The sequence below is a fragment of the Puntigrus tetrazona genome, chromosome 20 (assembly GCF_018831695.1).
Source record: "Puntigrus tetrazona isolate hp1 chromosome 20, ASM1883169v1, whole genome shotgun sequence".
NCBI lineage: Eukaryota > Metazoa > Chordata > Actinopteri > Cypriniformes > Cyprinidae > Puntigrus > Puntigrus tetrazona.
The window spans coordinates 10,836,315-10,856,957 of record NC_056718.1 but is presented as its reverse complement, the minus strand read 5'-3'; the positions used below and the strand labels follow the sequence as shown (position 1 = coordinate 10,856,957).

The window sequence follows — 20,643 nt, the reverse complement described above, 5'->3', positions numbered from 1 at the left end:
TTAATCCCATAGAAAGGCATTTTGAAATTTTTTCTTTATAAAATACAAATTGGAAAATAATTACAGAGCCTAGATTCTAGATTTAAGCCCAACCGATGCCTCTGATAAAATAATAATATGCTAAACAACATATTTAACAAGATTTCTTTTCATTTTAAACTTCAAAAGCATAAGCATTGCATCACAGAGACCTTTACGTGCTACAAGATCAGTTCTGGAGAAATGCCATGCATCTTTTGTGTAGCGCAGACACAAATGCGGTTACGGCACGTCTCTGCCGTTTGTGGTAATCGCATTTTGCGTTTGCACAAATCGGATCACTCTATCACACAGGCACACATGCACCAACCCAGACGTCAAATTACGCTGTTAAAAATGCCATCTCACACCAAATAAACAATACTGGCTGTGTTTTCCCCCCACCTATCATCCTGCCATGGGCCAAACCTGTAAAATCCAATTACCATCAGGGCTTTTTTTGCTTTATTTGCTTCACTTTATTGTCAAAAAGTTTTATGGACATAAACATGTCCTACTTCAATCTAATCTGAGCGAAGGCCTGGAGCACCAACACGAATCTGATCAATTATTCATTTAGCAGGCTGCTGAACGTATGGCGCATCCCTCAAGTTGTAGTTGCAGCTTTATTGTGGCCCAGGTTTTGTGTGTGTCAGCACTCTCCCAGTTTAGGATTTCAGCACGACAAATGTGCTGCAACAGCTCAAGGAGATTATACATGCCAGCAAGTCACCCTCGGAGCTTTTTGGCTACTTCGGTTATGTTTCCATACCCCGTGGCCCACCCTAAATGGGCTATAACATGTCGTTTAGAGATGGCTGCAGTGCTGAGTGAGCGTTGAGGGTTAGTTTTCCTGCTTGTTGAGTGCAGAGATGGATTTTGTGTCTCTGTAGGTTAATAATTCACTTGCTGTTGAGAAAGCTGTGATGGAGGTATTGTCTTCCTGGCCTCAAACAGCTGGTGCTGCTGGGAAGGCCAGATGGCTGTGTGCGGAGCTGTCGGAGAAGGACACGGGACTGTCAGATTAGATGAGCTTCTGTCCTCCATAGCTGCTTTTTTAGGCAACGGGACATAGACGCAATCAATTACTGTGTGTGTAGAAAAGTGGCACACAGCATAAGTGCTTGCTTAAAATAGCTCACTTGTTGCGATGGATATCAAGGGAGCGCTATTTGCTGTCTTCCTGCATTTCTGACGTTGTTATTGTTATTATTATTACTGTCATTGTTGTTACACTTTCGTGTTCATGTAATATATTCTTCAAAGCATTTTTTTTTAGTTATTGGATGTCACAAGAAGAATTCTGCATGCAGTTATGATCATTTTTCTTGTACGCGAAGTGGAGTAAAACATTATTCTACAGTTTGTCTTCATTATATTGTTAATGCACATTATTATTCATGTAAAATGTTATATCTCTTATTATTTTGTTTTTGATTGCACTACTGGAGGTCACAATAAGCTTTGTAGAGGGTTTATGGATGTCTGAAGAACAAAAATTGATGTCATGATGATTTTTTTGTGTGTTTTTCTTTCCATATGAAATTTTGTATATAACATTTTTTCACATCATCACATTTTCACACATCATGTTTCTTTTTATGTTGCCTGTGTATATATATATATATATATATATATATATATATATATATATATGTGTGTGTGTGTGTGTGTGTGTGTATATGTTTTATTTTGTTTTCTGTTGAGCAGTTGGAAGTTTTTAAATATTCTTTTCATGTTGTCCTTTTTCTTCTATATTATTGTCCTTTTCTTCAATTTAAATATTATAATTAGCATTATTATAAATTTTTTTCTAAAATCTAAACTCTAAAATCACTTAACTCTATTTAAAGTTCTTCTTGTGATGTCCAATAGAATACAAAATAAGAAAAAATGTCTTATTCTGTATTCTATTGGACATCACAAGAAGAACTTTATATGGAGTTTAGTGATGTTTGAAATAGCCAGACTTTGGCTTGTCTTTCAGGATATATATAAATTATCGAGAGGGCTCTCTTTTAAATGGTTTCGTCATTCAATTCTGATGGTGTTTCTTCCATAAGAAATGTAGTATATTAAATAATAATAAAGGATCTTTGTCATTTTAAAAGCATAACAATCAATAATTCACACTGATATAACAGTGGGTTAAGGTCCAGCACTCGGCAGTGCTTGCTTTATATAGATTTCTTCCCTCTGAATTGCACTAGCAGGGCAGTAGATGTCTAGTCGGGTTCATTCTGCATATCTTTCGATCCGGCTCTGCACTCCTACAGGGCTTTGTATTAGACCCAAATGGGACCAGAAAGCTATTTAAAGCTCACTGTGTGGCACAGTTTTTGAATTTCTCCTTACATGGGAATGAGCCCCGCTTCTCCTAATGGAAAGGTGTGAAACCTGTCATCTATGTTGAATGGGCGTTTTTTTATCTGAACAAACACTGGACTTTTTGCTTGCAACAATAATGTAATTCATTCATAACCGCTGCCTGCCTCGCATCTTCCCTGTGATATCCTGCAGTGTTAATCAATAAATACACATTTACATTTCGAGCCTTTGGTTTTCAAAGCCTTGAACATTTAGTTTGTAAACCATTTCCTTTCTTTAGTGGAACACAAAATAAGATGCTTGACGGAATATTAGAGACAGAGCATTAGCGAGAGAGTCGGGGTGTCATTTGGTGTCTCCACGTGTATATAAAGTAGTGAAGCTTTGAAACAGCTTGAAGGTAAATAGATTGAGTAAATAATGACAGGGTTTTCGATTTTTGAAGCAGTTCTTTTAAATGACTTGAATGCCGAGAATGTTTATTTTGTGTTTTAGAACTCCCAGAGAACTGGACGGACACCAAGGAGACACTCTTGGAAGGGATGGTGTTCAACGTGAAGTATCTGGGCATGACTCTGGTTGGCCAGCCTAAAGGAGAAGACATGGCAGCAGCTGCTATCAGGAGGATTGTAGCCACGGTCAGTCAGCTCAGTAAAAATGGGTCAAAGGACTTGGGAAATTGAGAATAGTAAGGCATGATCGTGATCCAAGTTGGCACAAAATCATGTGCCTCTGACAAATTGTAATGATGTTGTCACTTTTTTATTTTTATATATAATTAATATTTTTATTTGATCAAATTATTAATTAAATGCAATAAAATTAATAATAATACTTATTAGTAGTAGTAGTAGTAGTAAAATATCATTCTTAATATTAAATGCATTTATATTTTATAAAATAATATTAAATATATTATTTTGATTATTATTTTGTACTGGGGACATGAAAAGATTAACAGAACAAAACAGAAACCAAAAGCTTTTATAATCACTAGTTTATGATAACAGAACTTCTCTAGGAATTAAAATGTAATACTTGCTTATTACTTCATTTTAGTTTTCTTTTTTCTTTTCAAGTATGAATACATATGATGCTGCATCTATTATATATATATATATATATATATATATATATATATATATATATATATATATATATATATATATATATATTATATATGCATTTTTATTTTTACATTTTATTTTAAGTTTCAAAACAATATATATATTTTTTAACTTTTACATTTTAGGCTCTACAGGCTTAAATAAGCCATATGATTCCTTATTTCTCAGAAAGCAGATGAAAAAGAGTTTTGCTTTCTGTTAGCTGCACAATCAAATCAGAGATTTCTCTCCCAACTGTCAGACTGTGAATCACTGAGATGAGTTTCATTGTGTTTTAAATCAGTGTTTACCGTCTCCTGGGAAGAGAAAGACCCTCCAGATATGCTTTGCCTGATTTCCTTTGTCCTTGACGAGTCCCCTCTCTCTCCTCTTCCGCATTTCAACCGTAATTTCCCCTCGTCCTCATCCATGTTGGCCTCTTTTCTTCCTGCCAGCACACTGCATTGCTGTACCAGTGTTCACAGGCCAGGATCATAGTAACAAGGCAGAAGTTGAATTCTCTATATAAAGCGTAATCTCTTTTCAGCTCTTGTACCTGTGGAGTTCGTGTTAATAGCCCACACGGATTTTGCTGACCTTTTGAGGTTATTGTTTATGGTCAGTGAGTTATGAGTGGCATTTTAAAGCTGACAATGACAGAGATGTTTGTTCAAAGTTCACGCTTGTTGTTTTTGCTTGCCATCTCATGCAGGCTCGGGCCAGTGCAAAGAAGTTTCGAAAAGTGACCCTCACCGTCTCCCCCAAAGGAATCGTCATCTCAGACACCGAGGCCAACGACCTCATTGAGGACGTTTCCATTTACAGGTAAAAAAACACACCAAAACACTGAAATCATGAAGGATTTTTTGTGAAATCATTTAAAAATCACAGTGCGGTGGTAATGGAAAATAAATAGATTCAATCAAAATACAGTACGAATCATAATGTGCAATATAACGTATTTGTTTTTTATTTTATTATATTTGAAAACGACTTTGATCCTTTAGAAATACGTTTTTAACATGCTGATTTGCACAAGAAAGATTTCTTATTATGAACAATGTCGAAATCGTGATGATAATGAATAGAACGTTAGAAAACTGTCTCTTTTGATCAATTTAATGTATTCTTGATGAATAAAAATATGAATTTATTTTAAAAAATACACTTGATCTAACCTTTACAATTGTTTATCGCGTAATATTTTTAATATAATATTTTAGTCTTGAAGAAACCCAGATCATTTAAACCACACGAAGTACATACAATTGTGTTGCTGTTGTTTTTTTTTTGTTATGTTGTCAGAATTTTAAAAGCCATTGAGTCAATTATTGGAATACGCCTCACTACTTCACTCCGTCCAGATCAATTGTTTAAAGATTTTTAGCCGGTCAAGGTCTGTAGATCAACATGAAGTCTGCACTGAGATCACTAACCGGTGAATCATTAATATTTGAGCTGATGCCACATGCATGAATTTGGGATTGTGGTGTGTCTTGCTTGTATTATAGCCGTCTGTTAGAGGGAGGTGTATATTCAGCGGGCATGAGAGAAACCCCCATCCTGATCCCCCTTATCAGCTACACCAGAGACACAGGCACAGGAATCACCCATCTCTTTAATCCTCCACCCTAACAACTTATTCCACAGCCTTCCTACTCTCCCAGAATAAACCATTTTTAGAATTTTTCATTATTTCTTATTTAGTTCTTTGTTAAAAAAACACTGTTTGTTGATTTTTTTCTAATGTATATATTATAAACTAACTGTTTTACAGAGGAGTAAGAGAACCTTAATTTAAAACTGTATATTCTTAGTTTAAAGATTATTATCCTTATTTAATTCAATTTTTTTTAAATATGATTTTATGTTTTTTTCTATAATTATTTGTTACACACACACACACACACACATATATTTATAATTTATTTGCAAAAACAGCTGACTGAGATTAACTGGAATGCACAATGAAAAAATATGATTTTTCATGAACTGTTAAAAATTAAGATATCTGTTTTTGTTAATTAAATCTTTATATATGTATATATATATATATATATGATATCATATATATAATATATTTCTTATTTGTAATATATACATATTTAATATATATATATTATATATATTACTGTCACGCGTGTGTGATAAGCAGGAGAGCACACAACGAGTATAAACGAAAATAAAGAGATTTAATCTACTCAGATGATGAAACAAACAATTTAAATACAAGCAGGCAGGCAGGCAGATAGGACAAAATCACACGCAAATAAAGACGAGATCGGACAAACGGAACTGAAATCACAGGACTTAAATACACCAGGTAGAACACTAAATTAATCACACACAGCTGAAGACAATAAACTAAATTAGGTCACACGGAACACATGGCTCATGACAAAACAATAACAAAGTCCAAAGACGTGACAATTACATATATATATATATATATATATATATATATATATATATATATATATATATATTATTACATATTATATAAGAAATATAATTTTGTTTAAGATAGTGTATATTCTCTTAGTCTTATATATAGATTTATAGATATTGAGGTATTTTTCAGTGGTAATAAAGACAAATATACCAATTCAAATGTTTCCATGACTCTGCTATGTATGCCAGCAGAGCATCAGGTCTGTAACAAAACACTCTGTCCTTGCACCTGGATGTCCTCCATCTTTGGGACCGTCCTGCCTGCACCCTTCAGAGATGCTCTGTGGGGTTCTGGCTCTTGAGTGTGATGGCATATGGATTCCTGTGTAAGACAGAGAAATGCTTAGAGCTCACGTAGCAGGACAAACCGCTCTCCACAGCACTGAGCTTCGGCTTGTTTTTTTGTTTTTTTTTACAGTGTAGCAATGGCCTGATCCAGGTAAAGCACACCTCAGGATAAAAGAACACACCCTGGAGCGAAGCGTCTTATATGGCAGAATGTAATCAGTGTAGACTTTGATCACACAGCCTCAGTTTGACGTTCAAAGGAGGCTAGAGAATAAACACAAGTACCAGGGGACCATGAAATCAGAGTTCAGTCGGAATGCTATAATAAATGCTATTTCAACTCAGACCCTGAGGAGGGGTTTGGACAGCCATTTGGAGGGCGAAGAACAGAATCATGGGTATTTTGTGCCTTTTCACTGACAGCAAGGGAAACGAGAGCATTCTGAATGAAGTGGTGGGGGTTTGAAAAGAAGGAAACACATTAGCGCTGATGATATGAATACTTTTCCTCATCTTTATTCACTCCTTTGACTCCCATCCCCCTCTCCACAGCCGCATATACAAATAATGAAGATGAAGAAAAAAAAACACAGCCGTTCTATTTTTAGTGAAAAATATGAGATGATGTTGTTTGTCTAGGCTCAGTAGGACATGTCAGCTTTATTACATCAGAAGTTTTGAAGGGCTTTCTGGGTCTTTTTTGGTGGCTTTTGTTTCAGTTCTGTCAATGCTCACTGCAATTTAGGCTTTTTATCTAAATACACACATCGGTTTCGCTACTGCCAGCTTGTCTTGAAAAGAAAACATCTATATTTGTGTGCAAGACATCATTTTCCTAAGCCGCGAATCTTGCACAGTGATTTGTGTAATGAGATTCACCATGGTCCCGCATTAACTGAAAGGGGGTTCATGAAAAGATTAAACCCCACTTTGGCGTTTTTCCCATTTCTGGGAATGTCATATTCCTCTGTTATGTGTGCGGAAAGAGAGCGGAGCCAGTACGGCATCACTGACCCTGCCAATGCAAACACTGCCAAAGCTAAAATAAGCAAGAGCTTTTTTTTCCCCATGTACTCAAGTCTGATTTCATGTTATTTATTTAATGATTAACTTACTTCAATGTATTGTTTTATATATATGTATATAAATATAATATTACATTTTATTTTAAAAGAAATGAATACATATATGTTGTTAGAATTACAAATATATAAAATATTAAATTCAATGAAAATTAAACAGATGCAACGTAATGATTACTTTGCATTTCTTTGTTTGCATTTGGAAAATCTATAAGGTCTTACAGTAAGTAGTCCGTGCCACTAGGACTTGTTTGTTACCCTTGAGCTACTTACCTCTATTTTTTCTCTGTGCATTGTGTGTGACCTTAGACACTATTTACATTTGTTAAAATTTAACAAGCGTGTCGCCCCCTTGCCCAATCTCCAAAAGCAGACAGCTTTCATGCCACGGCCTCGCTCTCTTCTTTTGATGTGCATTGCTACTTTACTCTATCTCGGCATTTGCCACTTGTTTTGTTAGTACAGGTGCATCTCAATAAATTTGAATGTCATGGAAAAGTTCATTTATTTCAGCAATTCAACTGAAACTGTGAAACACTTGTATTAAATAAATTCAATGCAGACAGACTGAAGTAGTTTAAGCCTTTGGTTCTTTTAATTGTGATGATTTTGGCACATATTTAACAAATCGCACTAATCTCAGACTGGAATACTTTATAAGACCAATAAAAAAGTAAATTTAGTGAATTGTTGGCCTTCTGGTAAGTATGTTCATTTACTGTACATGTACTTAATACTTGGTAGGGGCTCCTTTTGCTTTAATTACTGCCTCAATTCGGCGTGGCACAGAGGTGATCAGTTTGTGGCTCTGCTGAGATTTCTTTGACCGTGGCCATTTAGCTCATCTGCATTTTTTTGGTCTCCTGGTCTCTTTCTCATTTTTCTGATGAGTTTGCTGGCCAGTTAAGCTCACCAACACCTAGTCATTTAACCAACTTTTGGTGCTTTTGTCAGGTGCCAAATCCTGCTGGAAAATTAAATCAGCATCTTAAAAAAGCTGTTCCGCAGAAGGAAGCATGAAATGCTCCAAAATTTCTTGGTAAATGGGTACATTGACGTTGGTTTTCAGAGAACAAAATGGACCAACACGAGTAGATGACATTGCACCTCAAACAGACTGTGAAAACTTAACACTGAACTTCGACTGTGAGCTTCTCCACCCTTTCTTTTGGTTTCTAAATGAAATACAAAACTTGCTCTCATCTGAAAAGAGGACTTTGGACCACTGGGCGACAGTCCAGTTCTTCTCCTTAGCCCAGGTAAGACACCTCGGAGTTTCTTAAGAAGAGGAATACGACAACAAATTCTTGAGTCGATTTTGCTTGACAATCCTCATAAGACTGCAGTTCTCTCAGTTGGTTGTGTATCTTTTTCTTCCATATTTTTTCCTTCCACTCAACTTTCTGCTTGGATACAGCACTGTGAACAGCCAGCTCCTTTGGCAATAAATGTTTGTGACTTACCCTCCTTGTGAAGGGTGTCAGTGATTGTCTTCTGGACAACTGTAAGATCAGCAGTCTTCCCATGATAAAGACTATTTTGAAGGCTCAGGAAATCTTTGCAGGTGTTTTTAGTTGATTAGCTGATTGGCTTGTCCCCATATTCTAATCTGAATGGGTTTTTGTTAAATGTAAGCCTAAAGCATTACAATTAAAAGAACCAAAGAGTTTAAGTACTTCCGTCTGTCTGCATTGAATTGATTTAAAACAGTTGAATTACTTTTCCACAGCATTCTAATTTATTGAGATGCACCTGTAAAGGTAACCAATGTAACTTGCAGAAAGAGTTAATAAAAATGTTTCACCCGCAGAACTTACAAACACATTCACGTGTGGAGTGGAGTGAAAGTAAACTGTTGTTGGACGTGTATCAGCACACTTGTAATGCCGTGCAGCCAATCAAATTCAAGGACTGGAACATGTATGGCAAAGATAAATAAGTGCTTCGCCATACATTACTTTTTGTGGAATTTTGTGAAGTTCGGGAACTTTGATTTTCACGAAAGCAAAGATTGAAAAGTTCTTGTCAGTATACTGAGGGCTTTTTCCCTTCTTTCTTTCTGTTTGAATTGAGCTACAAACTGTCTACATTCAGGCCATTTACTGTTTCCTTCCCTCTCAGCTTTTCACTCTTCAATAATGAAAGTGTGCAATGCACCACAGACTGGAATAAATGATAATTCACCACACCCCCCCGTGTTCAGAGACAGAAAGGGGAGGGAGAAAGGGAATAGAGAGTCTTGGGCATTTCTATTTAGGTCGAGCATCAGAAGCAGTGCACTAACAACTGTAGATGAAGCGAGATCAGAGCTCTGTCTCCCCCCAATCTTTGTCTAATGTATCTCATTATTTCACACAGGCCCTTTTGGGCTTTTCTATCCTTTTCCTAAAATGATATTCAACTTCTGATTCATTTCGGATGGTTCATATTTTATAAGTGTGTCTGATGTTATATCTGATAGGCTGTAAAATCTCTATCTACACAGCATTGTTGATTTCTATCTCTCTTTACAAAAAGTGAATGCAGTAGAATAAAACTAGAATGTATAGATTGACAGTGTATTACAGCAGTCCAGGGAAACAATAAAAACCCAAATTAAGCTTTTGTCATTCTTCTAGAAGAAGCTGTCACTGAACTCCAAGCTGCTTGTTTAGGTTGCAGTTTTCCTGTAACATAAGGCTGGCGATTTTTGACTTTCATTGATATTACTGAAAGATAAATATTTAATCATAACCAAGACCCTGTCAGTATTCCCGGAAATGTAAACCGTGAAAAGCTTGTATTTCTTGCTTCTGCAGAATATCTTACTGCACAACAGACAAAACTCAGGATAAGGTCTTTGCCTACGTCTCCCAAAGCCAGTTCAACGAAACTCTGGAGTGCCATGCCTTCCTGTGCCAAAAAAAGAAAATAGTAAGTGTCTTCAGACCCTCATCTTGAAAACGTTTGAACTTTGATCAAATCTTTCCATTGTGATAGCTATCTTCACCGCCTTGATGTGAGGCCTGCTTAACCATCAGCTATTCTCTCGCTGCACGTTTTGTACAAACTGACTGGTGAAAGCCAGTCTCTTCTCTTCTTCTGTATCTGTGTTTGGTATGTAGCGTCATCTAGTGGACAAGAGCATGACTCTCTCTGATCACGTGTCCTCCACAGGCTCAGGCTGTGACTCTGACAGTTGCACAAGCGTTCAAAGTAGCTCTGGATCTGTGGGAGGTCGCACAGGAAGGTGAGGTGTTTGCCTTTTTGTCAAGCACACACACACACACACACACACACACACACACATACACACACACACACACATATATATATATATATATATATATATATATATATATATATATATATATCAAGTAACACAAGATAGTATTCCTGTGTCTTCATTTGCAGACAAAAGTAAGAAAACCCGCACATGCTACACCTGTTCAGACCCTGAATCTCAGCCTGAATCTGATGCAAACGTTGTTTCAGGTACATTTAGCTACTGGTTTGGAGGCAAAGGTTTGCAGGATTTCTGTCTTAAGTTCGTGGGAATACTCTTCATTTGTATTCTTTGCTTGTGTCAGAGGAGGAGAAGACTCAGGCTCTGATGGAGCACAAACTTAGGGAGCCCTTCTTCCCTTCCTTCCTTTCACCATCTCCACGCAGCAAAGCTAGAAGACGACCAATCAAACACGACTCCTGGGTACGGTGTCATCCTTTATACACTTTTATCACACGCTGCCGTTTTTGGCAACCCTTTAGTATAGAGTACAATTCTCACTATTCACTAGCTGCCTGTTAGCTTGACTATTATTAACATATTTGATGTTTATTTTGTTATTTATAAAGCACTTATTCTGCATGATCATATTCTACATCCCTAAGCCTACCCAACATTTAAACTTAACCACCATCTTACTAACTATTAATAACAGCAAATTGGCAAAAGTTAATAGTTAATAGTTTGTTAATGACGAATTGAGTCTTAAAATAACAAAGATGAATAAATAAAATGTATGTATATATATATATATATATATATATGTATGTATATATACAGTATACATATTTATACCTACATTTGTAAGTTACTAAGATGCTACTAAGATATACACATTACAATATATATATATATATATATATATATATATATATATATATATATATATATATATATATATATCTATGTACTACTACACACATATATATATTTAGCATCTGTAACTTAGTTTTCCATGATCTCTTCAGAAGTAATTATGATACATTCAAAACATTTTTTTAACATAAATATTTAGTCTTACTTGTGTCTTTAATATTGATCACTTAAATGTGTTAACGGAATAGAAATAATAATGTCCAAAAATAGATCTAGTGAACATAATTTAGAGCAGAACACCAGGCAAAAGTTTCTGTAATTTCTGTATTATTCGATAAAACATGGCTGAAAGGCAAAGCAGTCTTTCTGAATGGCACTAGTTCATCTTTTGACCTACCTGATGATTTGAATCTTCATTAATCTGCTGAAAGACTAGAGTATCAGCTCCAAAAAGAGGGTCAGTTGTTTTGAAACCGAAGAGCATGCCAAGACAGTAATTACTGCATTGCCATTGGCTAATTGCCTTTATACTGTCAGTCAGCAGATCCTGTCCTGTTGATATAATGCATGGTCACCACTAAGTGGCATTCTCTGCTTAAATACAACATTTTTGATTAAAACACATGACCACTAGGTGGAGATTGTCTCATTCCAGCTCAGTTTCCAGGGTCTGTTTTATGAAAGATTGGATCTGTCAAGCTCTTTCTGCACACCGTGCTCAACTGTGCCTTTGTTAATTACTTTTCAGCTGTGATTGGATTCCATTCACTGCTCAGGCAGGTTCTGAAACCCAATTAGGACCTTCAGTCTGCTGCTGGCAGATAATGACTGTCACAGAAGATACTGTCGATGAAGTTTTTACAGCTTGCTGGTGCTAACAGATACTCTCTGAATCTGTGTGTGTTGTATGGATGTGATCGGTGTTTGTTTTTCTCTTAATTTCAGGATGCAGAAGATGGCCTTGATGATGCATTTTCAAGGTAAGTTAGTGTCCCCTTCTGTTCACACACAGTCAACCTGTCTAAGAAATCAGAGACTGATACTACAGGACTTTTCTGGGAGAAGTAGTGCTTTTTGATGACTGCTTGCCATTGAAAGTACAATCGTGTATAATATATATATATATATATATATATATATATATATATGTGTGTGTGTGTGTGTGTGTGTGTGTGTGTATGTATGTATATATATATATATATATATATATATATATGTGTGTGTGTGTGTGTGTGTGTGTGTGTGTATGTATGTATGTATGTATATATATATATATATATATATATATATATATATATATATATATATATGTGTGTGTGTGTGTGTGTGTGTGTGTGTGTATGTATGTATATATATATATATATATATATATATATATATGTGTGTGTGTGTGTGTGTGTGTGTGTGTGTGTGTGTGTGTGTGTGTGTGTTCAACAGTTTGGAGTCTGTAATTTTTTGAAAAATGTATTTTATTCTCAAGGCTTTATTTGATCAGAAATGCAGTTTAAATGATAATAGTAATTTTGAAACATTATTGCAAGTTAAAATGACAAAATGTCATTTAAAGCTGAATTTTCAGCATCATTGCTAATTTTCTGCTCAAGAATCAGCATTTAAAACTCTGGCTAAAACATTTTTGGATTTTTTGAAAAAAAAAACTCTTTTGAAATAAAAGCATTTACTTGAAATAAAATATTGTTTTATAATTTTAAATGTCACTTCTGATCAATTACATTTTTTTATAGAGTTTTCTTTTTTAGTATTGACCACAAACGTTTGAATGGAATTTTTTTGCGAGTGCGTATAAGAGCATTTTATCTGCAATGCGGCTCAGAAAATGTCTGAATACAGCGTTTAAAAAGAGATGACATCCCTCGAGATGCACTAAAATTCTTTGTTGATTAGCAAGAGCGAAAGGGCTGATTTGTTTCCTTAAAGACACCAAGAAATCAAAATGTGGGTTGTTCTAGCATATCATTCGTGTGTGTCTGTGTTAGTTTTGAGGCCATCTGTATGCCGATGTGGAACTATTTGTAAAATATTTGCCTCATATAATCAGCTAATGTGTTCGTGCTCCCTCAGGTGTGACATTATGTCTCATAAAGTGGAGATGGAGCGAGATTCGGCGCACAGTAGGAGCGTTGAAACACATTAACTGCAGTGGCTGTGGTTCAGATTAATGGACGTGGAGAATCATTTTATTCTGAGTGTCTCTCCATACACAGTTATTAATATCAATTCAAACAGAGCCCTGGAAATGAGTGCAATGATAGGTTGGAGTTATTCACGTTGAGCTAGAATTCAAGGACAGCAGCAGATGGCATGTAAAGGGTTCATAATGACTCAATTCAAGCTTTTCTGTGAATAGTTCAAGCTGTTTGATAAAAGCAAAAATTACCACAATCATAAATATGTTCTTATTACCCAGATTAACAAATTAAAGTGGAAAAAAAGACAAAAACAAATAGAATCTGTTCTGTCATTGCATGAGTTTTACAATGATTAATTTATCAATTAATTCTTTAATATTTGATTAAAATACATATTTTATAATACTTTTTAACATTTTTTATTGATAATGAATTATGTTTATAATGTATAAACATATTATTTGAACAATTAATTGAACAATCTACTCTGTAATTGGATTAATTTTATTTAAAACACATTTTATAATAAATAATAATAACATTAACATTTTAATTTATTGTAAAATATAATATAAAGATGAATTATAATATATTATAACCTGTCATTTTAGATTAAAATATATATATATATATATATATATATTTATTAATAATACATATTAATGTAAGTATATATTTTTTCTTTGACTGGATGAATTTCATAACTAAAATAAAATAAATAAACGTTTAATTAATTAGAATTAATAGTAATATTTAAATAATATTCAAGTATTATTTGTTTTAATTTAATTACAGTTTTGTTTTTCTGTTCGATTTTTGAGTTCATCTCGCTGTCTGTTTGTATGGACATGTTTAATGGGGCACCAAGCAATAAAATCACAAACGTTTCATTGCTTAATGTTTAGGAACCGATTGCTTACTGAGTTACAAGCACTCTTATGTACAGTTGCACAGGGATCAGTGTATTTTTAACCTGAATCAAGTCCTTGTATGATTGTTTACCACATTCTCTGCCGCCATAAAGTTGTAACGGGTTGTGATGCCAATGCATTACTGTGACTTCATTCCTTTCATACAGCGGCTCAGAAACAGCACTGTCATCCTGCCAATGAAATCCATTATTATACGTAATGTAATGGGCCAAAGGACCATGATCCTCTAAGTGAATCAGATGAGGCCAATCCTAATAGTCAGCTCTTTCCTTTCACTGAACATAAAGAAAAAACACAGTAAAAAACCATAATAATAGATCTAGATCTTCACTTGCTGACAAAGGCTTGAACAGTGGGATGCTGGGAAGGATGTGATTGTTTAACCGTAGCTTACTGTCAGCGTGTGTCATGCTCTCTCTCACCTGCCACGCAGCAATATGGAGGTGGAGGAGATGGACGCAGGTAAGTGAGGTGAGAGAACCACTTCAGACTAGCTTCACACTTACAGTAGTGTCCTTCATTCTCACTGCTTCACACAACGGGGTTCCCCCGGTCAACTGTCATTTCGATTACCGGAAAATGATTCGTAAAAGTGTTTCGATTCAGACTGATTCGCTAATAAATGATTCTGTTCACTTTCTGCACCAGTCGGAACGATTGCCAACAATTTGCTCAGAAATTTCTTGTTCGATGTATCTAGAGTACTGTTGAAAAGTCTGGGGTCGAAGGGCTATTAAAGATATTTAAAACGTTTCAAAAAGAATTCTGAAAATGTATAAAAAAAGCATTAATTTCAGGATTAATAATAATGTTTCTTCTTTGTTATTACAGGAATAAATTATGTATTAAAACTAATGCTAAGCAATAATTAATCGCATCAAAAATAAACGTTTTTGTTTATATGTGTGTGTGTACTGTGCATATTTATTATGTACATTTGAAGACACACACATACAGGATCTCTTTAGAAAATATTGAATTATAATTATATTTAAATGATTTATATTATATATAAATATATTTCATACATAAAATTACACTTTTGCATGTGTGTATATTTATATATACATAATGAATATACACTATACACACATATATTATGTATATGTTGCCCGCACAAATTAATTTGAATTTTTTTATAATTGTTTTTTTCACAATATTACTGCTTTTACTGTATTTTTCATTATACGACTAAAACATTCATAAGACACTTCCTTAAAACTTCACTTCACTTCCTTTAAAAATGTACTAAAACAAATAAATAATAAATACATGCAAATGCATTCCATGTTTTTAGACTATGGGAACCCTGCTTGTCTTCCCTAAAGTTTTCTTTTGTTCGTTTTTTGTGCATGTGCACCTTTCACATCTTTCAGTGTAACTGTATTTAAAAATTTCCAACTGAACCCACAAACTAAAAGCTTTAGGAGTGAAACGTAAAAATAACAAAGGAGACGTTCCTCTTCCTCTTCCTCTCTGTCAGACTGGCAACATCCCGCAGCAGAACCGTGTCTGAGGATGCAGCTGTGAGTCCAGCGGAAGAAGATCTCCTGTCCTTCAGCAGTGAAGACTCAGACTGAACGCGCGCGCACGCACACGCACACACACACACACACACACACACAGATCACTGTCACCAGCCTATCAGAAAGTGTCCTGTACACACAGCACACCCCAGCACCGCACACAACGTGCACCGAACGCCTCAGCGATGGACTCATTCACACAACTGCCACTTAAAACAGCAACAGCACCGCAAAACAGCAGCATAGACGTGCATGATTCAACTGTAGAACTCTTGAACGCCAATGTACTTACATTATAATACCGCAAGTTCAGGGTAAGTACTTGACAAAACAACATGTGTGAAACTGCATGTTGTTATATTGTATTCAAGCGTTTGTGGAAGTAGGTCTGCTACATATATCTGTAAAAAGTGTACATTTTTTCAACACACAATGGTGCTATATTGTAGATACTTGGGTTATATTATTTAAATATACAGTAACTGCAAACATGTACTTGAAAGGGAGACCAAATGTACATTCCACAAAAAACAGCCCAGACTGAACTTTCCACTGCAAAGCTCTCTGGGTAAACAACCTAGTGCTAGAGCGTTAGGGAGCTATAGTGAACGTTTACAAATAGAAGGACGTAGAGTTATTCAGGACCGATATTCAATTTCAGATACGTATCGTGGGTCAGGGTGACGTTTGCTTAAGCAATCATTACAGAATATTTTTTTTTCTGTGATCATGGATTTTTGAAATACTTCACAAAAGCCTCAAACACTTCTGAGTTTCTTTTTCTCTTTAGGATCCAAAATAGTCTCGCGTCAAATCCTTTCACACTGGCTTCCAGCCACAAGTGTTGGATTTATTATTATTATTATTATTATTATTATTATTATTATTATTGTTGTTGTTGTCAGTGAAACTTAATGATTTAAATATATGCAACTATTTACAGAACTGGATTTTTTAACTTTCTTTTTCTTTTTAAACGATTTCAATACATTCATGATTTGGATCAAAATAAACATATTCTGTCAAATAAATATTGAGCAGAAAAGGCACAACAGTTTATATCTCGCTTTTTTCTAAAGGTTCTGCCATTTCTTTGCTTTTGTAGGGACTAAAAAATATTAGACTCTGAAATAAAAATAACCTTTTGTCCATGAGTCCAATCGTTCTCTAGCAGCTAGCGTCACGGCCATTCGACCCTTTTTACGTTATATTAAAATGCACGCTCAGAAATCTCTCATCGTTTTTAAATCATTAAACGCTCAGTCTTTGAGCCTCAGGGGCTCCGTCAGCGTTTTACGCTTTTGTGCATTTTTAAATCAGATCAAACATATTTAACCATTTTCTTTCCTGCTGGACGTGGAGTAGGTTTTGTTTAATTTGATAGAATCTATGCTGTAATAACTGTCTGCTGTAGCTGAAGGTCTTAGTTCAGTAAGTGGTGTTCTGGTTATTTTAATAAATCATATTAAATCTGTCAATGGGTTAATTATTCATGTTTGTCCTGATTTGACTGTTCATGCATTTCACAAAAAAGAAATTGTTTTCTGTGGAAGGATTCGGACAACTTTCAGTGTCTTTAACAGCTGTAGTAAAATTATTATTTTTATTATCTGAAATGATACAAGAATTGTGTGTGTGATTTTATAATGCGTTTTAATTTGTTTTCGTTTAATAGTACAATTTGGTGCTTTATAAAAATCTATGCAATCTCTGTTTGGCTTTGTACATATACTAATCTTTATTATTTAAACCATTGTGAAATCATAAATGAGCTCAAGAGGTCATTTTCATATATACATAACCGGTTGATATTAAATAATGTATAATAAAATATTTGTTCAAAAACACAATAGTTTTATATCTTGTGATTTCAGCAGTTAACAAAATTGTCCGTTAGGATACATTTATATTGAGACAATGTAGATATGAGTGTCTTCGATTAATTCTCTGATGTCTTGACGATGTTAATGACTCTTAACGTACTTTCTTTGGTGCTTGAATGCACCATTAAATGACTTCCCACTTCATTAGCACATCTGTGTTGAAACGAGCATTAGGTTTGGGCTTTTGTGCTTCTCTCGTACACCAAGTATGCTGTAATGGCAATAAGACAGCAAGACAAAAACAAACCTACATCAAGTCATTCATTATCTTTATTAAAACGGATAAAGAGAACTAAAAGAGGAAATCAACAATTTCAAATGAGAGCCATGAACCGAGAGCATCGATGAAGAACTATGCATGCACTTTTTATTATGTTTTTGCTGTCTTTATATTTTTAAAACGACAATTCAGATTGAGTCAGGATATCCTTTTCTTTTCTTTTTTTACACACACACGGTGCGATTAGTATTTACAGCACATTCGCGTTTTAAGATTATAACAGTGAAACAAAACTGCATAATTAGGCAAATAAATATTACTAGCCATAGTTAGGATAGATAAAAACTGTTAAGGAAGGTGAAGAGGGCGAAACTACTTGCAAGCAGAGAGATTTGGCATCAGTCTGTTCTCTCTAATAAGCAGAACAGATGTAATTCCACCACATTTACAGACTAATGAAAATAAGAGCACAAACTTAAAGAAACCGTTCACCCAGAAAATTACAATTCGATGAAAACGGACGGAAGCTCAGGCCATCCAAGATACAGATGAGTGCGTTTCTTTGTCGGAACAGTTTCGGAGAAATGTAGCATTATATCACTTGCTCACCAATGGATCAAATAGTGTTTTTTAAACTGGTTTCATTAGTAAATGATGCTTGATCAGTGTATATTTCTCTCCTGAATCAGACAAGATGCCTTTTTCACTGGAGTAGCACGTCTTAATAAATGTATTAGAAACCTGCAGGTTACAAGATGTGCATTACTTTCGGTTTATCGTAATGTTTTTAACAGCCGTTCATGCAGGCTCTCATCCTGACGGCACCCATTCACTGCAGAGGACCCATTGGCGAGCAAGTGATGCAATGCTAAATTTCTCCAAATCTGTTCTGATGGAACAACAACCTCGTCTACATTTTAAAAGGCCTCAGATTCATTTTTGGGTGAACTGCTCCTTTAGACCTGCTTCTGTACACGTCCCATCAGACCGCGAGAGCTGCATGCGCGAACAAAACACAAAGAGTAGAAACCCTGTCATACTTCGGTACCATTACAAAAATACACTTTCCTTCCTTTTCTATACAAGAGAAGAAAAAAAAAATCCCAGTTTGAGTCTGATATATTGCGGTAAGAGTTTTGGGAATTCTCCATCCATTGTAAAATACAGACATCCAGTCATATACGCAACGAACGTTATTTACAGTCCCAGTAGATTGCTTTAATATGTGTATAAGTGTGGGCCGATACAGTGGTGTAGCTGATGGGTTTCTGACCGTGTGGTGATGAAAGGGTTGACATACTGTCATCCTGATACTGCGGCGGAGGGCAAGACTGACATCTAAGATGCTCCCATCACACCTCGATGATGTTGATCGATGGCACAGACTGGTGGAACTGCGAAGAAAAAACAGAAGAGTGATTCTCCTCCTATGGTTTGGGACACGGATGGATGAAACGCCGCTGGATGTCTTTGCAGCTTGGGATTACTGTATATATGGCTGCGAGCACTAAGATGTAACGCGCACGGAGACGAATGAATGCACATCATTTTTTGCTCCGTAGCAGTGCAGTAAGTCGAAATCAAGGCCATTAGGGTCTTGGCGCAAAAGATGACATCATCACACGGTCTGATATTGATTTTATCATGCGTCTAAAAGGCATGGTTTTATAAGGAGTGATGGTGGCAACGGGAAGCATCTGCCCTTGTTTTATCGCTCTGGTTTTTCTTGCACCGAGAAAGCGGCAAGCGAAGAGCTACAGGAGTATGGGAAGGATCAAAGGCACATGGTGGTTTTCCTGAGATTTTATTTTAGAAGTAGGTCAGTAGCTCTGGTGTTTGATCCACAGAACTTATTATGCTAAAAAGTCTCCAATTCTAAAATTAAGTGCCATGCATAATATTTTCCGCTTTAATCTCCACCCTGCATCTTCAGGGATGCTACAGAAAGTAGTAAATATTATGATGGCCTTTGTTTTAGTTATAATTAGTATTAATTAGGTGCTGTTCCATTGGGTTGGGTAAAAAATATTGATTTTCGGATTAACCGCTTTATCTTTATCTGAACCATTTTGATTTTCTTTAAATCCCAAAATCGGTCTGGCTACATGCAAATGTATTTGTATAGCGCTTCATAACCTGAGCCCTTAAAAATGTTTTAATAATTTACAGTTGTTCATAAATTTACATACCTCTTGCAGGACATGCAAGATGTTAGTATTTTTTTCAGAACAAGAGCATCATTAAAATTACATGTTATGTTTTATTTAGCACTGTCCCGAATAACCTGTTTTACATAAACGTTCGCATATAGTCCTTAAGACAAAATAATAACATAATTTTAGTGCTGTTCAACAATTAATTGTGATTAATCACATCAAAAATATGTTTCAGTTTACATGCGTGTACTGTGTATACTTATTATGTGGGCATTTATATAATTTATATTACATGTATGCATATTTAATGTACAAATATAACATTTTTCTTGCATGTGTGTATAACTATATATACATAATAAAAATACACAGTACACACACATATATTATGTAAACAAAAACGTTTATTTTGGATGCAAAGA

At 35.2% G+C, this 20,643-nt stretch overlaps 2 protein-coding genes across 7 annotated transcripts in view; one reads left to right on the top strand and one right to left on the bottom strand.

The window, feature by feature from the left end:
- Positions 1 to 17,812, top strand: part of si:dkey-71h2.2 (low density lipoprotein receptor adapter protein 1-B) — a 31,590-nt gene extending 13,778 nt beyond the window's left edge. Inside the window, exons 2-10 of one of the 4 annotated variants that reach the window (XM_043219946.1) lie at positions 2,842 to 2,984; positions 4,165 to 4,277; positions 10,072 to 10,186; positions 10,430 to 10,502; positions 10,667 to 10,747; positions 10,843 to 10,961; positions 12,300 to 12,334; positions 14,870 to 14,898; positions 15,920 to 17,812. In XM_043219946.1, coding sequence (XP_043075881.1) covers positions 2,842 to 2,984; positions 4,165 to 4,277; positions 10,072 to 10,186; positions 10,430 to 10,502; positions 10,667 to 10,747; positions 10,843 to 10,961; positions 12,300 to 12,334; positions 14,870 to 14,898; positions 15,920 to 15,966 — 755 coding nt within the window. In that variant the 3' untranslated portion in view covers positions 15,967 to 17,812. Of the gene's footprint in view, positions 1 to 2,841; positions 2,985 to 4,164; positions 4,278 to 10,071; positions 10,187 to 10,429; positions 10,503 to 10,666; positions 10,748 to 10,842; positions 10,962 to 12,299; positions 12,335 to 13,436; positions 14,100 to 14,869; positions 14,908 to 15,919 lie in introns of those variants that run through there. The other 3 variants (XM_043219948.1, XM_043219945.1, XM_043219947.1) reach the window with 3 other exon arrangements.
- A 285-nt stretch (positions 17,813 to 18,097) lies between these two features.
- fndc4a (fibronectin type III domain containing 4a) overlaps positions 18,098 to 20,643 on the bottom strand; it is a 29,860-nt gene continuing 27,314 nt past the window's right edge. For all 3 annotated transcript variants that reach the window (XM_043218699.1, XM_043218697.1, XM_043218700.1), the window contains exon 6: positions 18,098 to 19,459. In XM_043218699.1, coding sequence (XP_043074634.1) covers positions 19,418 to 19,459 — 42 coding nt within the window. In that variant the 3' untranslated portion in view covers positions 18,098 to 19,417. The remainder of the gene's footprint in view (positions 19,460 to 20,643) is intronic.